Source organism: Mustela nivalis (genome assembly GCF_964662115.1).
Source record: "Mustela nivalis genome assembly, chromosome: 1".
In the NCBI taxonomy this organism is placed as follows: Eukaryota; Metazoa; Chordata; class Mammalia; order Carnivora; family Mustelidae; genus Mustela; species Mustela nivalis.
In genome coordinates, this window is record NC_139020.1 from 72,491,624 (window position 1) to 72,512,098 (window position 20,475).

Here is a 20,475-nt window from a genome sequence, read left to right on the forward strand (position 1 = left end):
TCCGAGGCTTAAGCCAGCTTCACCTTTTTTTTTTCTTTCCCCGTGTTTATTCCCGACAACTATTAAGCTTTTGTCTGGGAAGTCAAAGGTAGTTCGTGAGAGGGCGCGCCATGTCCGAGGAGTGGGAAGGCTACCTTTCCAAGAAGACATTGGGAGCATCGGTTTACTTCTCCCCCTCCTATAATGTAAACTGGCTGATGAATGTCAGTGTTACTGGGGTGAAATTGGGGGCGAGGGAGGCCTCCTTCACAATGGCCTCTTCAGTGGGTCCCTCCGTTTTGCTGCCTGGAACAACTAGGCTTCAGAGGTGTTCCTGTAAAACCGCAAGGGAAGGCAGGGAAAAGGACTGGAGGCTTCAGGAGGACCCCAGATCTTTCCCTGATGATGAAGCAATAATAACAGGACACTCGAATTCAAAAGAGGAAGGGAAACATCACAACATTTATTACCAAAGAAAACAGCAAAATGGAGCTCCATGTACACAACGCTCTTTGGAGGGAAAGAGAATCACAGATTTTAATTCATTTACATATTTACAACAAGATTAAAGCCACAGCTTTCAACTATGTTTTTCATTGAACAATCACTTTCAATCAAATACAAAACAATTTTTTTTCCCTTTCAGGTTAGTTCATAATTTAAGGATGTAAGGGGAGAGCTGATAAATCACAAACAGTGTGGGTGGAGATGTACCAAATAGTCTAAGATTTCAGTCAAGCTTTGTGCGTGTGTGCGTGTGTGTGTGTGTGTGTGTGTGAATTTATGATTACAAAACATTTGCCTGTCTGTATAATTCACATTCATTGCAATCATTACATTTTTCCATAAATTAGTGATATAAACAAACATATGGGGACCTCCAGTAAACAAATAAAAATCCATATAAGAGACAACATTTTGCAGCAACTATAATAACAGCATGGGTTACAGCTTGGGGAAACTTCTTTACAAATCATTTATTCGGCACACACAGAGTGGGGAGGCCGGTACATCCTGGTTTATTTAAACCACCTTTAAAACCACATTGGGAGGTTTGGGGAAAGCCGGACAGGGTGAAATTTTCTTTCCAGAACTGCATATGTGGATGGGAGGAGGGTATTTGCATGCACTTTGGGGACACTATCTTGTAAACTGAACTTTCTGAACTCCAATTGCCAAGATTCTGAAGAAAACAGGAAATTATAAAAAACGTCCCTCCCTCAAGCCACTCTACTTTCTATTAATGGCAAAAGGGGCTTTCTGATTGCTTGCTGCTAGTAGGAAGAAACACACAATGGGTCTATTTTAAAGAGGATCATCTTTGAAGGAGCAGGAAATATTAACAATTGCTTGGCTGCAGCCTTAGGTTCCAAGGATGGTTGGTAAGAATATTGGGAGTTTAAGGAGGGTCCCAAGGAGGCTCATCCAAGTACCCCGATGGGACTGATGAGTGCAGGCCAGTGCAGAGAGAAGCAGACACACAGTGTGTGCTTGGGGTATGTACCCTCTGCCTACACCTTCTCTGCATTCTTTTCTCCCCGTTCCAGAGCCAGTGTAAAGGGCCCCCTCAACATCTGTGCACCTTCACAGACCTTGGACCTGATGTGTCTGTGTCGCTTTTGTTTTTTCTGTAGCAGGACTTAGTCCTAAAGTTATCAGTTGATGTAGTGTGCATGTTTTTTGTTTTTTGTTTTTTTTTAAGAGAAGTTTGATTTTATCTCTTTAGAAACGGTTTGAAACTAACGGGGCAGAGGGAGTTTGACAGAGAGGAGAACAAATCGCTGACAAAGAACCTTTTACGTTTCATCAGCGTTGTTAGGACGACAAGCAGGAATGTCTCAGATAATAACTCCCACTTCAAAGATTTCTCAGCTCAATAGAAAGCGGACCATCCTTTTTATTCAACCACAAGGACTGGCACTAAAGAAGACTCTACTGTTTGATTTTTTTTTCACCGTGTTTATTTTTCCCCTATTCACTGGGGTACTTGGATAAAATAAACAACAAGACAATTAAGGGAACATGGACTTCTAACTTTCCTGCCATCTTCCCTATCCCCTTGGCCTTGGGCTCTTGAGTTCATGCCCAGGGCCAGAGTAGGCCTGAGGGGTATCCTATACCCCATGCCAAGGAGAAACAAGTGTGAGGCAGGGGCTGCAAGAGATTTCTGGTAATGGAGGGGCAGAATGGGCTGCTCTGGAGGCCAGAGTGGAAATGTCCCAAAGGCACAGTCTGAACTCCACCACCGACCTCATCCAGAGTGCCCCCTCCACAAGTGCCTTTCAAATTCAGGCCTCCACCCTGCTCAAGTTGCAGGAGAGGCGCTTTGCACAAAATGGAGCTGGGGATGCTCATTTGTTAAGCTTCTGAGATTGCCCTGAAGTTATTTACTCTTGACCCTGGAGCTTCTTGGGGGCGCAGTCAAGATGTACGGAGTCCGGCTCCTCCCTATCCTGAAGGCGTCCCTGGCACAGAAGCGACCCCTCCCCACAGAAGTGTGGGGTGAACCCCTAAACGCGGGCAAGGCTGGTCCCAAAGAGGAAGTATATACTGGAGAACGCAGTGACAGTATTAAATGGCGTGAAAGCAAAGGTCAGCGCAAATGTATCTTAATAGAGTGTCTGCAGTGAAGTGTGCCGCCTTTGAAGCGGCCGCTCCCCGCGCGCATTTCCATGGCGAGCCTAACGCGGCATGCTGATGCACCGTCAAACTCACACTTTCAACCCCAAAACCCGACTCTTTGAACAACCCGAGCTTGATTAGACCTTTCTCCTTTTCTTTCCCCTCTTACAAACCATTTCCTCGCCTTTAGAAACTCGCCATCAAACCCAAATGCGCCCTCTGATCACCGCAGAAAGCAGAAACAAAGAGGGCTGAGCGGCGATTCAAGCGGCCCTTTTCTTCCCTCACATTATTATCCATTTTTATTATGATCGGGAACAAGTGCCCATTCGCGTGGGTTTTGTTTACCGGAAATTAAATGAAAATGATTTAGTCCGCGTCAAACAAAAATATATACTTGTATACACAAGAAAAAAGGCCTGTTAGACGTAAATATTATGTCCTTAATGAAAAGCCTGGACGGGCTCCAGGCTCGGCCTTTCAGGATTTCAGTGCAACTTGCCCATTGCCATAGAAATCCTAACTTACCATGAAGATGCACCGTGGCGAAGAAACATTGCTTTGTGCGCGGACCCTTTGATGTCTCAGGCGCTAGATGCGGGCGCTCAGCTGCGTTGGGCGAGATTACCTTGCGAGCAACGCGGTGGACATCTGTAACAAGCAAATGAAAAATTAAAGGCGATTAGTGGCCGACCAAGCATTTTTATTTTATTTTACTATTTTGGATTGGAGTAGAACGCAAACCGCGGTCCAGAAATATTAGAGAAAGAAATGAATCCTATTTGGAGAGGGGAGAATTTTGTAACGTCAGAAGAAGCAAGTTCTTCAGATGCCCTCTTGCACCTTGGTGGTGGGGCGGTCGTTTCCCGATGGGAACGAGCTGTTTGCCGCAGACCGCCTGCCCTTGGCCAGGCGGCCTCTGGACTCTATTGTATGGGTAAGGGGGTGGGGGAGGGGATTGCAGTACCACTTCCACAAGAATGGATTCGCTAAGGATATATTTCGAATATTCTGGTTTTTATTAGGGATAATGAAAACAATTCCACTACAGTTAGGACACCATTTATCTGATGAAAATGGGGCTGCAGGGCAGGAGTGAAAATTGTCTAATAGTGTCTGAAGAGAAGAGTGTAGAAGAAAACCCAGCAGAGTGGCAGGACCAGGACTTGTTTGTTGGGCTGTCTAGGGGGCTCCCCCTAGGTGGGACTACCACTGCCCTACCTATGTCTAAATTCTTAAGGGATCGGGATAGGGCTACCAAAGCTTCTTCCACCCTTCTTTTTCTTTCTACCCTCCTCCCTCATGTTAGCAAGGATTTAGGGTAGCCCCATCCTCCCTGCAGAGGGTGGTAGACTGGGAAACAGGCCCTGATTTCTCCCCTGCAGGGCAACAATTGCAAAGACTTTCCTCTCCTCTGCCACCAACATCTGGTTCTTTATCTGGGGACTTGGTACACAGCGTATAGAATACACATTCAATCTAGATCCATTGGGTGTTTACCTTTAAAATATTTATCATTGCAGCGCATCTCTTGTCTACGCCCCACCACATGCACAGCTTTTTAAAAAATAAGACCAACAACTGTGAGGTGTGTTTTGTTTTGTTTTGGGTTTGGGTTTTTTGTTTTTTTGGTGTGATTTATCCAGACACTATTGCCTAGGCCAAATCCCTTCACTGTGGAGGCCTTGGCTCTGTGACGTCATTGGCCCACTCTGTACCCCCAGTGCCAAGCACCCACAGTATTCCACAGGCAGCACCTCTACAAGGGGGTGGAGTGTTGTGGGAAGAGGGTGATTGGTCCTCAGAGTCTTCAGAGTACTGAATCCAAAAGCCCATCTAGCACTCTTTTGTTTGCATTTTCTGTTGTTAGGACTCACACCCTACCCCAGTATAAAATGTATACGGGGCAGACGGACAGGCAAACAGATAAATTTATGTGCTTGAGCCAGTCTGTGGGAGAGTGGCACATGATGCCTAGGGTTGGGTGCTTAAACCCCTCTCCCTTTGGTCTCCTTTGTATAAGTAGTTGGAAAAATTGGGATCTGTGGCTTGTGCATTTTTGTTTCAATAGCTGAAGGAGGGGGGAATGTAGAGAGGCAAAAGTAGAAGGAAATAGGCAAGATATCGGCTCAGAATTTCCTCTGCCACCTTCTGCGATTGCAACTTTGGAGGAGACTCCAAATGGGGGCTGGGGAGAGAGTAGGGGTGGCAATCCGAGCCACCCAGGCCTTGAGCAAAACATTTCTCATTCTGTGAACCAGGAGAGGACTTTGTGATCTTAATTTCACCGCCTGCAGTTGCCAAGTTTGCACATAAATTCTTCTAATGTGTCTTTTCCCCCTTCTCCCTGAATCTTTCTGTACTTTCTCTACACGAACACTGGGATCACGCCACCCAGTCTCGAGGGTGTCTCTGTGAGTGGGTGGAGGGTTCTGGGTGTCACTGTGGAATAAATATGGGAACCATATTTACATATTTATATTTCAAAATAACGGACATTGTATCAATACCCTATACGAACTCTAACAACCTTTAATGGTTACCTTCCTTTCTTCCTCCTTCCCTTCCTTTCTTTCTTCCTCACCCTCTCTTCAAGCCTCAATAACCCCGCCGAGACTAGCAGTCCGTGTACCAGAAGCGGCAACCACAGCAGCAGCCTTAATACCGGAGGCGGTGGCGGCGACTGGGCCAGGTGGTGGCTGGGGGCTTGGGGGCGCGCCGGGGGCAGCTGCGGCGGGGCCGGCGCCCTGACACACGTACCATTCGCTCAGTTCGGCGCCACGCGCCACCGCCGCCGCCGAGGAGGCCACCGGGGGCTCGCGGCCGAAGTCCGACGAGGGCGACACGAGGGCAGACGGCGTGGCCGAGTCGTAGCCAGAGCTAGGCGGCGGCGGTGAGCGCCCGTGCACCTTCATGTGCTTACGCAGAGAGCTGGGGTGCGTGTAGCACTTGTCGCAGCCGCGCACTTTGCACGTGTATGGCTTGTCGCTCGTGTGCACGTGCGAGTGCTTCTTGCGGTCGCTGCTGTTGGCGAAGCGCCGCTCGCAGCCCTCGAACTCGCACCTGAAGGGCTTCTCCCCTGGTGGAGGCAAGGCAGAGACATTAGCGTGCGTGGGTCGTGGACCCGGCCCGGCCTCACCGCCCTTCTCAATTTCTCTTTCATTTTTTAGAAAAGACCCACAGAAGATTTTCAGAAACCTCTTTCCTTTTCGCCTCTCAGGACCAGCACCCCCTTCTCCCGCTCATAACGCGCACCGAGCTTCCTCCAGCACGCCGCCACCCCTCCCCCTCTCCCGCCTGGGCCAGGGGGTGGTGGGGGAGGGTACAGAGGAGGAGGAGCGACACAGACTCCATCTTTGTCGAGTTTCCATCGTGATCCATTCCGGTTGTTTTCCTCCAAATTTCCCCACCCGGGGCCAAGAAGTACCTTTGCGCGAAGTAAGTTGACTGAGGAGCTAGCATCGGCTTAATTTAAAGTTGCTGGTTCTAGCCAAACGTTTCTCTCCCCCCTCCGCCCCCACAAACACACACACCATCCAGCGGTTCACCTCGCGCACACCCCACCGTGGCCCAAACTGTTTCCTAAAGTAGGTTTTGTGCAAACGCCAAGGCGATGGAATAATTTAAAGATGCGCAGCCCATGCATACGGCATATGCATAATGTGGATTCGTGCTGCAGGGAAAGGTATTCTGAGCAATGATTCACTTCAGACGCGATTTTTACGGGAAATGGAGCCCCCTCCCCCTTCCCTTCCACCCCCTGAGGGCAAACATTTAGCAGCATTCTTCAAATCTTGCCTAAACCGTCCGGAATCCCTCCAGTTACGCGCGCCGGCAATAATATTTTATTACGCTGCTCTAGCGGCCTCCCGGAGACACTGCCGCGGGCAGCCGGCTCTCCCAGTCCAAAATGACTTGAGAGGTCGAATAGCCTCCCCAGACCACCCACGCCCGGCGGTCGGGCCTCGCAGGTCTGAACTGAGAGACGGGCGCTGCAGGGTTTCCCTGGGCCAAGCGGGATCCGAGGCCTCTCGCGTAATCGTACTCTTGAGCTCGGCGGTTTCCGGATGAGCGCAGCTGCTGAGATAAGACCAGGCCAGGAAGACAAGCGGGCGGCCAGGGTAGACCCGCCTGGGGCTCGGATCCGCGGTGCGATCCCCTGTAGAGCCGCGGGAAGGCGCGAGCGCGCGTTAGGGTGGAAATATTCGCCGAGGACCGAGCCCCAATCCCGGAGCTCACCGGCGGCTGGATTCGCTGGAATGTAGGGGTGGAAAAGACCCCAAGAACCTGGAAGCCCAGGTTCCTGCTGGAGCTGCAGATGCTGTGGAAAGGTGGGGAGGAAGTATCTAGGCGTCTTAAACAAATGGATGCCACTGGGCGCTCTAGATTGAGAGAAAGGCTACCAAGCGTCTGGCTAAGAAAGAGATGCATGGCTGGAGGACTGTTGCCTTTGTGGTCGCTTCTCCCGCCGCTTCCAGGAAAGACGGGTGCTTTGGGGCAGGTTTGAACAAACAAAGACTTAGTGCTGAGCCAGGCTGCAGCTCAGGCGGAGTCAAAGGTTTGCGCACAACCCTCGCCTCCGTGCAGCTGCGGATGGTGAGCCCAGGGTTCTGGCACCGACCGGTCGCTGCGTCCTGACCCTGCAGGAGTACTGCTAGTACAGTGGAGCACTGGGCGGTGCTGGCCTCTGCCATTTCTCCGCATGCCGGTACCATTTTATTAAAAATAAAAACGAAAACGAGAAAGATGGAGAGAATACATCAGTTTCCCTATTTGCCCCTTGTTTTCTCCCCTCTGATCCCTTTTGGCATCTGCAAAACTAAGACTTTTCTTTCTCCCTTCCTTCTTTTCTTTCTAAAATCACTTACAAGAACCATGCAGTTCAGGGCCTGCAAAAGAAAACAAGATTTGCTGAGAACACAGAGGAGGAATAGAATTTGAGGTTGATTGCCCCCCCCCTAAATATTCCCACACACACTTATCCCATTTGTGGGCACCTCGTTGGACATTCATGTAAAACAGAAACAATGATTTCATCCCAGACGAGGAGCAGAGGGAAAAAACAGGGCACTGAAGGTGATTCGAGCAGCTTGGAAGTTCGGAGGCCCCAGGGATGCCAGGTGAGGCCGCGCCCCCTGCCCCGCGCCCTCCAGCCTCTCCCCAGCTGCAGGAGGCTCCCTGGACTCCTTGCCTAACAACGCGCCCCCACTCCCACCCCCAATGCACTGTATCCCGCCCCCTTCCTTCCCACCAGATCTGGGCGCTGCGCCCTAGATGGGTGGGTGGGTAGATGTGGAGAGGCAGGGTTAGGCTAGGGCCCTGCAGCGGGTCCCGAGCGGTCTCAAACTTAGCCCGGGGTTAAGTCTATAAAGGCCCGGAGTCCCCTCCCTGAGGCTCAGCACCCGGGAGAGGCCTCCTCCCCGGCCCTGCGCCAAGCCCGCCTGACAAAGTTCGCAAGCTGCGGCGCAGTTCCGCTAGCGCCATTTTCTCGCACTTGTGGCTGGGCCAGGTTATCGAGCGCCTGTATCCCCGCGCAGACTCTTTCTACCTTGGATGCCCAGCCCTGCCTCTCTCTATAGACTGTCTAGGAAGGTGGGGCAATCCCCCAGCTGAGGGCCCCCGAAAGGGGGGCAGGCGGCGGGTCCGGCTGGGGCGCGGCGACTGGCCCGCATCTCCCTCGCGGCGGCACCATTGTTCCGGGATTGCTGTGACCGCCACAAAGTGAAACCTTTCGGCATGGGCTTGGGGCAGCTGCCTCCGAAGCCAGGCCCGGGATTCAGATCCGGGAGAATCTCAACTCTTGAGAAATCAGCTCCTGTTCGCCGCTTCCGCGACTCGAGGAAATGAAACGCCATTAATATTTGAAAAGGCAATTATTTTCCTGTTGAATCGAGAACTGTCTTCATGAATAATTTGTAGTGAGGTCTATTGCCATTTGAGAAACATTTTGTTTTTTGTTTCTCTTCTCTCTCTCTCTCTCTTTTCATTACTTAGGAGGGGGGTTTGAAGGAAACGCCGGAGCAAGCGAGGCTCAGTAGATTTTTTTTTTTTTTTTAACTCCAGCGATAATGAATCAGGACTGCCAGTGGAAAGGACGCACTTAGAATTCTGTCCTGAATAGACGCAAACCTGAGCCAGCCCAGGCGCACTGAACTTGCTTCTCTGCTGTAGGTCGATTGCACTAAGAATTTAACCATTTTCTGCTTCATGGACTTCAAACAGTAGGCCGGCAAAGAGCAGTAAAAGTTTGTTTGTTTAAAAAAAAAAACCCTGTCATTAAAAATGAGTTCCTTGTCTGGCTCAGGACTGGGTGTCTATCTTCGCAGTACGGGCCGTCAGCTCCTGGAGTAGCGAGACTGTGGGAGGTGATGGGACCTCACTTCTCCCCTCCCCTGGGATAAAATTCGGAGGTTGGGAAGGGGGAACAAATGCTTGCGCGCCTGGGGTTGGGGGGAAGGATACTGGAAACAGTACGGAAAAACTGTACATTTCTAGATATGCTATGTAATTAAAGTAGGAGACTAAGAGTGAACTTTGGTCTGGATTCCTCCTGTGCCAGTGTCACGGCCAGGGAACTTCCCTGACATGCAAGGTTTGGGAGAGAAAGCGGGCTTGCAAATTTCTTTCCCCAGCTGTGCCAGCCTGGGGGAGTTCAACTAATGCTTGCAGATATTTCCACCAAGAATAGAGGTGAGTAAGGTAGAGCTTCAAGAGAGTAAGAGAAGTGGGGCACCAACCTGAAACTTATTTCATCCTCTTCTCTCCCCACTAGTTCCCTTCTCCTACCACCCCCCCCCCCCATAGAGGAGGCGAACTGTTGATTTCTTAAGCTTCCAGAGAGTTTGGGTGAGGAAAACCCTAGCTAGGGATAGTACAACGTTGCCTGCTAAACTAATCAATGTAACTTCACAGGCTGTTCTGGGAAGTGTGAAAACTTTCTCCTTGCAATTGCATTAATTAGAGATGCTTCTGGCCAGAGGAGTTCAATTTTGCGATCTCCTGAGCAGGCTCCTTTTCTTAACTAGAACTAACAGATGCGGCTGACACATGTCCCCATTTCACTTAACAGCTCAGTAAATGACATTTAAGGCAGATGAGTCTCCTTGGATCTCTGCTGAAGCAAAAAGGTTTGTCAAATGTCCCAAGTGTCAGGTCACCAAGGCTCCCAAACGGGGGCAAAGTTAGCCCACAAGACCCTAAATCTTAAAGGCACCAACTGCCTCATGACCCCTCAGTTCAGGTGGTGGTCAGCCACCCCATGGAAGAGTACCTTCGACAGGATTCTAAATAGATCAGGAAAATTAAATTGGTTCTATGTCTTTACGACTTTGAGGAACAGTACCATTTTAAAACCTGAAAAATCAAACTTGATGATAGGGAACACACACTTGCACACACAGAGACCCAAGCACATTCACACTTGCCCCCTCCCCAAGAGCAAAAATCCTGCACTGTCCTCCCCACACACAGCCTCAGGAAACTTCCGTGATTCTAATAGAAGGACATAATTAATATTTTATGGACTTGGCTCATGGAACACCAAGAAATCCCCCCTCCTCCCAGATGGAACTTGAGGAAGGAAATCCAGCCCCGAGGGCCCAGAGGAGGCCGCCTGCTTCCCCAGAGGGTCCAGACCAGACAGACAGTGCCGAATACTGACCTGTGTGAGTTCTTTTGTGTATTTTGAGATTTTCTGATCTAGCAAAGACCTTCCCACACCCCGGGAAAGGACAGGGGAAGGGTTTCTCGCCCGTGTGCACGCGGATGTGATTTACAAGTTTGTATTTGGCTTTAAAGGGCTTGCCCTGGCGCGGACACTCCTCCCAGAAGCAGATGTGGTTGGCCTGCTCCGGGCCGCCGACGTGTTCCACCGTGACGTGCGTGACCAGCTCGTGCATGGTGCTGAAAGTTTTGGAGCAGAGGCGCGGGGGCGCGGGGCTATCCGCTGCCAGCCACTTGCAGATGAGCTCCTGTTTGATCGGCTGGCGCATGTATCTGAAGAAGGCGCCGGGACCGTGGGGCGCGGCGAGGTTCACGGTCAGGTTCATGCCCCCATAGCCGTGCAGGGCCGCGGCAGCTGCTAGGGCGTCGCTGCGGGCCACCGGCCCTGGCGCAAAGGGCTCGGGTCGCGCGTACATGTCTCCAGGGAACCCCAGACGCAGGAGTCCGTTCAAAGTGCCGCTGGGGGAGGCCTGGGGCGGCTGCTCTTGAAGGCCCTGGAACACCGAGGGGCTGGAGGCGGCAGCAAGCTGGGGGCCATGGTGTCCGGAGCTGCTACCTGTTGTCGAGACAAATAGCGCTCGTGAGAACGGGCGGCGTGGGCTGAGCATTCCACCAGGCCCCGGGGGGCAGGCCCAGCCCAGCCACACTACGGCCTCTGCCGTCAGCACCGGGACCGGGAGCCAGACAGAGGCGGCAGCGTACGGAGTGGACAGCGAGAGGCCAAGCGCCTCCGCTGCGAACAGGCTGGGCGGCAGTTCGGTAGAGCCCCCTGCCGTTCCATGAGCGGGAGAAGGATGGAGGCTGCGGGGCAGGTGGAAAGGGCAGTAGGACGCGCAGTGCTGAGTGTGTGGGTTTCTGGGGGGCCCCAGGCTCTGCTCCAGAGGAGTCCGACCTGAGCCCCAAGCGTGCTTTGGCAGCCAACTCCCTGGGGCGATCGGGGTCTCGGAGCCCTGCGGGGGAATGAACGTGAGGCAAATGGTGATGTTTTAGGTGGTGGTGGTGCGGAAGCCTCCGGATCATATATACTAATTTCAGTGCCTAGTTCGTCTGGGAAAGCGCGGCCTGCTACATCCCATCCCGGGCTCCCCAGAGCTCCCTTAGGTCAGGCGGTTCACACCAGTCACCTGACAGCGGGGAGAGGAAAGAACAACCACAAAGAAACTTATGCAAAGTTGTTTTTTTTTTTTTTTTCCTCCCCTCAAGTTTAGGGTTGTGTCCCCCACCCACTCCCCGTGGTCTTTAATGTCTACTTGAAATCCAGTACACTACAGAGGTAGCAGCGGGACGCGTGAGGAAGTGAATAGAGATTCCGGGCCACGGCCCGGGCCCGCGGAGAGGAACAATCACCTAGGTCGCCTATTGGCCCGCAGCCCTGCCCGACGTCAGCAATGACAGGTCCCGCCGCACGCGGATACACACACACACACACACACACACACACACACACACACTCCCTCCCACCCTTCTCTCTCTCTCTCTCTCCCTCTCTCTCTCTCTCTCTCTCCCCCTCTTTCTCTCTCTTACTCCTGCTCCCGCGCATCTCCACCTCACCCCACTCTACCCCCAGCATTTCATTCTCCTACTGCTCATGCGCTCTGACCCGGGCACGGATTCTTTTCTCTCCTCTTGAGCCCCCTCCCCCTCCTTTCTCGAAAGCTGAGTAGATCGGCTCTGCCTCACTGCTCCTGGAAGTGAGAGGGGCTGGGTTCTGCCTTCTTTCACCACGACTTCAGGGAGGGGGTGTTGCGCTGTACGTAAAGAACTCGGACTATTAGACGGGCAGATCCAGCCCTACCGGGGCTGAAGGGCAGCTCAGGGAGCGCGAGGATGGAGGCCTGATTCATCAGTTTGTCCCAGGAGCCCGAGGGACTGCAGACTATGCGACCCGGAGCAGACGAACTCCTAGCCTAGTAGCCTTTGGGCTTTATTTTTTCGCTTTTGCCGAAATTTCTTGTGTCCTTCATTTCTCTCTCTCATTTCCTTGGATTCTTTATTCTTTCCTCCCTTTTCCCTCCTCCCGACTCTATTCTTTCCACTTGGCCTTGCCAGCTCCTTGCAAGGACCAGCCCAAGAATCCCGCCCAGACTCAAGCCAGAGTGGGCCTGAGGCAGTGATGACCTGGGAGATGCAGACCTCGAACCCATTACCCTCTCAAGACGCTACCCTCTCAAGGGGGGCTAAGAATCCTCTTCGCCACAAATCCCTTCGTCCCGCGGACCGGGTGGCCAAAGAAACAAAGGCTAGGGGAATGCTGCAAGGAGAAACAGGTCCTCCCTCACCGGGTGGTCTCCCCAGTCAGTTTGCGGGCTTCAGTTCTGTACCCTGCCGCCAAACGGAGCCTTTGGGAAAGGACCTTGGGGATCATTTCCAGTTTCAGCTCTCACCACTTGTTGCCTGCGGCCGGAGTCTCTGCCTCTCACCTGGCTAGCCTTCAGGGCTCTGATAAGAGTGGACGCCAAGTTTCCCCGCCCAGGCTGTGCAAGGGACTGCGGACCCACGGCCTGTTCTCACGCGACGCCTTTCAGCGCTGAGGGGCCACAGTTTTGGGGTGGGGATTGGCCCGCGGGGAAAACAAACAAACAAACAAACAAAACCAACCAACCAACCAAACAAACAAACAAAAAAACCCTTTCCGTTTCGGCCTAGTCTAGCCAAGTGTTCTTTGTTTGCGCTGCGGACTGGCTAGGGCCGGCTGCACAGCTTGGCGATTTAAAGGGCTGCTCGCTGTGTTGCCTGGCTAGCTCTCTGTAGCCAAAAATGCCAACTTGAGTACTTAGGCTTCCCTAGAAGCCATAGGAAGCGACTCCAGAGCAGAGAAAGGTTTGGATTTTTAAGAGAAGTTTTAAGGATTTAGTAAAAGACCTTGTATCCCTAGCAGATGTGAGAAGTTTGGATAGATTGCAAGGAAGTCTGGCTGGGAGTTGATTGAGCTGTCCCACCCATCGCCAGCACTAAGAACTATTCTTACACGTTTCCTAGTTAGTAAAGAGGGTTTCTTTTAAAATTAAAAAAATAATTAACTTAGGGTGCCTGGGTGGCTCAGTCCTTAAGAATCTGCCTTTGGCTAGGGTCCTGATCCTGGAGTCCTGGGATGTAGCCCCTTATGGAGCTCCTTGCGTGGTGAGAGGCCTGCTTCTCCCTCTCCTAATCCTCCCCACTTGTGCTCCCTCTCTCACTGTCTCTCTCTGCCAAATAAATATAATCTTCAAAAAAAAAATAATTAACTTATTTATAATGGTTGGCAGATTCTTTGAGACTCTTCATTTAATGTTTTGTTCCCTGCTCTGGGTCGCATCTTAGGGAGGGATTAACTTCCACATTTTCCCTCAGCTTTGACAAGTCCAGGTCTTTCTGCCCCTCTGGCTGTCTGGAAGAGCTTATGCAATGCAACCAATAGATGATGCCTTAGCATTAAAACAAAATAAAACAAAACACAGAAAGAAAGAAGAAGGAAGGGCAGGAAAGGGAAGAGAAGAAAAGAGAAGAGAAGAGAAGGGAGAAGAAAATGTTGAAGGAGTGCTTTTGACAGCCAAATTCCTTCTGCTCTGGAAACCAAGGACTTCTACTTAGTGTTGAGACTAGACTTTGAGGACTTGTCTCCTTCTCAGCTTTTACCTTCTCCCATACTCTCACTTTCTGGAATTTAACCTTCTGCTCACAGAAGCCTCCTTTCTTGTCCCCTGTCTTGTTTTCCCTTCCTCAACATGATGGTCAGGCTGGGTCTTAGAGGGGTTTCAAGGCTCCCCCCAACTCAGATGTCTGTTGCAGCTATTTAGGCAAGTCTGGGCTGAACTCATGAAGGCCTTTTAAGGAAAATGAACAAGCAAACACAACCCCCCCAAACCCCCCAGAAAAAACAATACAACCCCCCCCAAAACCAAAAGGAGTGTGCTCTTCCCTGGGGTCCCTTCTGCAGCTGTTTCTCCTAACCATCTCTCAACATAGAGCTTAGTCAGCTTCTCCTGTAGCATTCAGGCCTAAGTGCAGGGATACTTCAGCAGTAGTCCAGCAATTAAAATATTTTCCTTTCCACCTGAACTTCCGTGATCTGCAACCTACTGTTTAGGATGTTTATCAAACTCATCATCCACTTTTATTTTCATTAAATCTCTGATTTGCACAAAAATGGATCCCTTAATATATATACCATGACTTCACTGCATCAGAAGCTTTGAATAACAGCAGAAAACAGGGATATTTAGGTTGTTTTAGTCCATGGACACTTTTGGAAGCCTTGTGATGCCAGTGAACTCTAATAGTCCTGTTTTTGTTAACAACACATGTATTAGAAAAAAAAAAAAACTGCAACTATACATTAGAAGGTGGTGAAAATAAAGATACAATTTTCCCCTTCCAAGTTTGTGGACCCCTGAATTCTAAGCACTGTTTTTGTAGACTCTGGGGATAAGAAGCAGAGGTTTTATACTTGTAGAGTGTTAGTGTGCTGCATACCCATACTAACTTTACCCTTGAAAAACTTTCAACATGTGTGTGGCTTTTTGTGCCAACAGTGAAAGGGCAAATAGGTCTGATTCAGCCAAATTCATTGACAGTAGCCTGGCCCCATAGAGCTCCTTCCCAGATGCAGCATTCTCTTGAAGTACTAAAAACATATGGACCCATCCAGGGTAGATGCTGCTTGAGTAGCCAGAGGTTACTTGACCTGCAGGTCACTAAGGCTGCCTGATCCTTACAGATTCCTTGGAGCCACATGGTTCACATGTTGGCTAAATACAGAAATGGGGCCAGGAATTCTCCCAAAGGAACATTTTCCCAGGGACAGAGACATGGAGGAAAAAACAAACCCATTTTACCTACGAGCATTTATAGACAGGGAACTCAGGGTAATTACATAAGGATCTTCAAGGCATATCTCTGAAAAAAGCTCTAAAGCAGTATCCGGGAAACTAGATGACAGGTGGGGAACTTATGGCAGGGAGAAATGTTTTAGTTTTCAGAGCTGTTTCTTTAAGTCTTCCAGTGTCAGCTAAGAGTGAGTCCAGGGGCACCTGGGTAGTTTAGTGGTTAAGCCTCTGCCTCAGGGTCCTGGGATCAAGTCCGGCATCTGGCTCTCTGCTCAGCAGGGAGCCTGCTTCCCCCCCTTCTCTCTGCCTGCCTCTCTGTCTACTTGTGATCTCTGTCAAACAAATAAATAAAATCTTAAAAAAGAAAAGAAAAGAAAAGAAAAGAAAGAGTCCAGATTTCATTGACTTGATAGGGCAAGCTAAAGACTGCTGTTCCTCTCTTTCAGAAAGTTATCTCACCACCTTGACTCCCAGTACCAAATGGTTGGCTGAGCATTCTATTTCTAACCATGCTGGGGGTTACAGCATTGTTGAGTTCACTTTCTTGCTTGATGTGCAGGAAAAAAAGAGACATATTCTGCAGCCCAGAGATCTTCAGCAGAAGGCAAAGAAGCACTGGAGGCTTTTGTAGGGGGCTGTTTGGAATAAGTTCCACCGCCAGACCCCAAAATCTATCCAGTGTCCAGAATCCTGCCCTAAGCACCTTTGTTCACCTCAGCCTGTTGTATAGAAATATGACATTTGGTGGCCCTACCATCTGCCAGAGCTCCTTCCATTACTGACTTCAATAAGGAATGTCTGACCTCTCTCTTTTGGAAGGAAAGAAATAGGAGAGATTTCAGATCAATAGCTGGGCTATTTTTCTACTTTGATATTTTAAGAAATGCTAAATAATGATTATCTGTTTCAGGTTATGTTTCAAGCAGGATCCCAGGAGCTGATGGCCACTGCACAGAGCCTGGCCAAGAGCAAGCCTTTTTGTCTGAATGTTCTGCATCTAGATCTGCTGTCACTTGTTCAGTCCTTTTTCCCTGTTTCTAGCCAGGTTATCACCAAAACAAGGGACAAGTCTCTTTATAGGCTATTCACAGACAGACTTTAGATTCCTGCAGTGAGAGGCTGTCTCTAGTCTATGAAAAATAAATAAATAACTTAAGACCCAGGAGCCCACCATATGTCCTAGCCCAAATTGTACAAAGGAGATGAGATCTAAGATTTTGGAGATAGAGGAAGCTATTCCTCTCCTCTGCTATGGAAGTTTGGGTTTTAATCATCATTAATGGAACTGAGTATGAAAACATATATACTTGGATAAAATTTAATTTCCAAGCAAAGGTTCTCCAAAATATCTTTGGGCAAAAGATTAAGAAACATGGGGGCGGGGGGTGCCTAGGTGGCTCAGTGGGTTAAGCCTCTGCCTTAGGCTCAGGTCATGATCTCAGGGTCCTGGGAAGGAGCCCCCTATCAGGCTCTCTGCTCAGCAGGGAGCCTGCTTCCCCCTCTCTTTGCCTACCTCTCTGCCTACTTGTGATCTCTCTGTCTCTGTCAAATAAATAAATAAAATCTTAAAAAAAAAAATTAAGAAACATGGTGAAAGGATCTTCCAGAACAGCACTGAGGAATTAAAACAACTGAATTTACATAATAAGCACATGTCTCTTGAGAATTCTGCCATCAAATTATCCCAAAATAATAGAAGAAAGCTATTTCCTGAGTTGTCCATTTAACTTTTGTTAAGAAGGTTGCTTTTCCTTCCAACAAGGGAATACCTTGGAGGCAACCATAAGCTGGTGGTGTAGTTGAATGAAATGAGGGAAACTAGAAGCGCCTGGAAGGGAAAACACCCAACCCTAAATCATATGCTTATTCTAAATGGAATATTAAATTAAATTCTTCACAATGAAGGTATTCCTGACAGAGCAGCTGTCAGTCACTCCCTGTTCAGACACCACATTGTGGGAACATAGTTGCTGCCACATTGCAGAAGGCTGGTGTCCCTGGTAAAGATGATGCATATCATGTAAACCCCATCACCAAGATCAAAGTCTGCTCCTTTCATGGAAGCCAATACATGTCAAACCTCATTCCAATCAAATCGTCTGGAAATGAATCCAAGATGAATATGTCATAGAATAATGTGACAGTGGAACTACAGAAGGTCAGGGGTTGTTGTTTCAATGAGAGAGTCGTCAAATATTAATTCTAGAATGTCCAGATGAGTAGGCATTGAGGGGGATTAGCTGGCTGCTGGTGGGACGTTGTGTAGCTGATTTGTGTGCAAATGCATCAAACACCAAGGTGTTGTTCTCAGTTTCATTGGAACTCAAGAAACACCTCCAAGCTCACAACCCAACATAACCAAAAGAAAAAACAAAACTTCCCACTTAAAAAAATAACTTAAACAAACCAATATTCAAAAAAGGATTTTAACTTACTAGACTCTTTCAGGGAGTTTCGGTAAAGCCGTAATCTTTTCCTCATCACCAAGGAAGTCTTGTATCTCATTTTCTGACTTTGAACCTGTTTGGGAAGAAAAAAGGGACAGTCATTCGTGAAACAATTTTATACATGTTTGCATGGCAAGATTGTGAGGCCAGAATGTATCAGTGTTGGTCTGAAGAGTCTTTCCAGTCTTTCATAGACCATTTTCAAATTTATAAAAGTGAAAAAAGAGGATTCTGCTGGGAACTACCCATATTTATTGTAAAATGTCATAACCTTTGTGATTAAAATATATTAAAAATCTTTTTCCCTACTAGATACTTCTCTGGTGTAACTCATTTGTCGATTTCCCTTGTAGATAGAATTTAAGCACAATTTAAGCATTCAAACACCTCTGACTTCTAGAATTTAAATTTATTCTATGAGAAATTCCCATTGTTTTCTGAATTTAGTGAAATGTAATGGAGAGGGCTGTGTGTCCTCTGGGACATAAGGTTAAAAACTGAGGTACAAGTACTGGAATTAAGAAGAGAGAAATTTCCTTGTAAATTTGTATATCTTGCCCATAGTGGTATGGGAACATTTACCGTCATATGACTTCCACCTCCAAACCCATTTGGAAATCATCATTGGTTGATTTTTTGAAGCTAATATAAAATTCACCATAATAGAAAAAACGTATCATTTCTATCATTTGGTCCTAGTTATCTTCACTTCTTAGTTAAGAAATACCTCCCCTGTTATATTTGCATCCCTTATCAAATTCACTTTGTGGATAATGCTACCAAGGCTTTGGCCATCTTAAAGCCTGAAACCCATCCTGAGGACCTTTGCATCTGTCAGGCAACGTTAAAGACAGTGGAACAGCAACACAGAGTCATCCACCCAGCCCCAACCCTCGCTTGGCCTAGAAAGACAAACAGTCATTGAAAAGGTCTCAGGCTGGACAAACACAGCACGCCCTCTGTCAATGAGGACGTCTGCCTGTCTTGACACTCCAGCCCACAGAACAAGCGATTGTTTAACTTGTTGAACCACAGGCCAAATCCAAATGGGGCTCTGCTATCTCAAAGCCTTTCCAATTCTCTATGCTCAAAGATCTTTCTTTCTCCCTCAAATCCCAAACTGGGTTTGAACTAGCTTGTGTGTTTTCACCCTTCCATCTCCCTTCTTTTCTAGGTCTAAGCCTGAGGGGTGGGGGCGGGGGATAGACTCACCTTTTCCCAGAGGGTTTTATTTATTTTCAATTCTTTCTAACCAAAAGGTTTCTGTCCCTCCAAATAATAAGCTCCTTCCTGCACAAATCAGGAAAGAAAGGAGGCCCAACTTTACATTCCTACAGAAAGGTGGCATGCTGGGCATCCCGCTCTAAAATTTCCTCTTGGCAGGATGTCTGGCACGGGAAAAGTCCTGGTTGGTTGGAACTAATAGAATTTACTTTTTTGCCTCAGAAGGAAATGGGTGTGAGTTTCTCTAGAGAGGCCCATCCACCAGCAATGCTGCCCAAGTCCCTCCCCTCCCCTCTTAAGAGGCCTGGGTCACTTCTACCCTGCCCTGATCCTGGCAGTCTTTTGTGCATTACAAACCCACAGGCATGCCAACAAATGCAGAGGCTGGACTTTGGACTGGCAACTGGCACTGTAAGCTTCTCTGTAGTAGCTCCATCACTAGACTGGTGTAGGGAATCAGAGTGAAAAATTGTCTCCTTTGGTTAAAACTCCAAGTCCACTGAGCAAGCCAGTTATCTCACTGAAGGTGGGATGAAAGAATATGGGGGCAATCCCTGGGACCCTGGACCTAAGATCCCCACTAACCTAGAGATATAAAAGCTCTGAAAATGCCTGGTGAGGTTTTCCTCAGATAACTGTTCCTGATTTGTCTCCTCATAGTCCGGGGGCCACTTGTTCAGGAGTCAGAGCACAACCTGGAGACTTATTGGAATCTACCTTCCTCCTCACACATTGAGGAGAGGAGGGAGTGCCAGCCAAATCGATCTTTCTGGGGGAGAGCCAAGCAGGTGGGCCCCTGGGTATACGCAAAAGGCACCATTTTTCTTTGGGGGAACACCAAAGCTGTACCTTGTGAGGTCTCCCTAGACAGCGGCAGGCCTGCCCAAGGTCAGAGGTCACCTAAAGTCCACTTCCCAAACCAGAGATTTCAGTCCCCGAGCCATCAATGCTGCTCCACACTGATTAACCTGCAGGCACACAGGCAAAGGCAAGCCCGCCTTTTAGCCACAGCTCACCTGGGGCAGGTGCAGAACAGGAGCCCTTCAGCCAGCCTGGGAGCTCTCAAGCAGAAACCCAAAAGACATTGGGCTTCTGCTGGCGGCCTGCTGTTGCCAGCTGCCCCGGCATCTCCCCGACTTCCCTCCATCCGGCTGTCCAGCCCCAGGAAGTCGGGCAGCAAGGCTGGGTTGTGTGCTGGCCTTTTCTCATTCTTCTGTTCCCTAGAGGAATTAGCTTGGGTTTCCCTGCTCTGGGCTGAAGGTTGAGTGACCTTCGCATACCCAGAGTAGAGTCTGTGTTAGTGAGTCGCCTGAAGGATCAGCGGAGACATTTAATCTTCCCTTTGAACACGCCTGCACCCCTACCTGCCCGCAGCTAGATAGAGGGAAGGAAGTTGGGGCCTCGATTCGGGTAGCTCTGAGGCCGACGATGTCCGTAAGGGGGTCGGAATGTGACCTTGGAATCCAAAGGGAGTCTCTTGCAGACAGTGCTGGCCAAGGTGAAGCCCCTCAATGCCCCTTCTCCATTCCCAAGACCTCGCTGGCTCCCAGCTGTCCCCACGGACAGCCTACCTCATTCATCAACCCCAAACTTCCCGGTCAACCATTTGAGGCAGTCCTAGCTTTCTTTCACAAACCAACTCTGTTCCCGCCTCACTTGTCCCTAATTTTCTGTGT

General features: G+C 49.2%; 1 protein-coding gene and 1 long non-coding RNA gene across 2 annotated transcripts; one reads left to right on the forward strand and one right to left on the reverse strand.

The window, feature by feature from the left end:
• Positions 1-412: 412 nt before the first annotated feature.
• Positions 413-18,923, reverse strand: ZIC4 (Zic family member 4; the record flags this gene model as incomplete). Its single annotated transcript, XM_082745075.1, is given in 6 exon segments — positions 413-3,252; positions 5,362-5,680; positions 10,262-10,879; positions 17,564-17,648; positions 18,788-18,808; positions 18,810-18,923. Coding segments are annotated over 6 exon segments (1,158 nt in total). The 3' UTR covers positions 413-3,251.
• On the forward strand, positions 7,359-8,900 carry LOC309871736. The gene is made up of 2 exons (XR_014315461.1): positions 7,359-7,721; positions 8,181-8,900. It is a non-coding gene; the product is annotated as an uncharacterized lncRNA (long non-coding RNA).
• Positions 18,924-20,475: the final 1,552 nt, after the last annotated feature.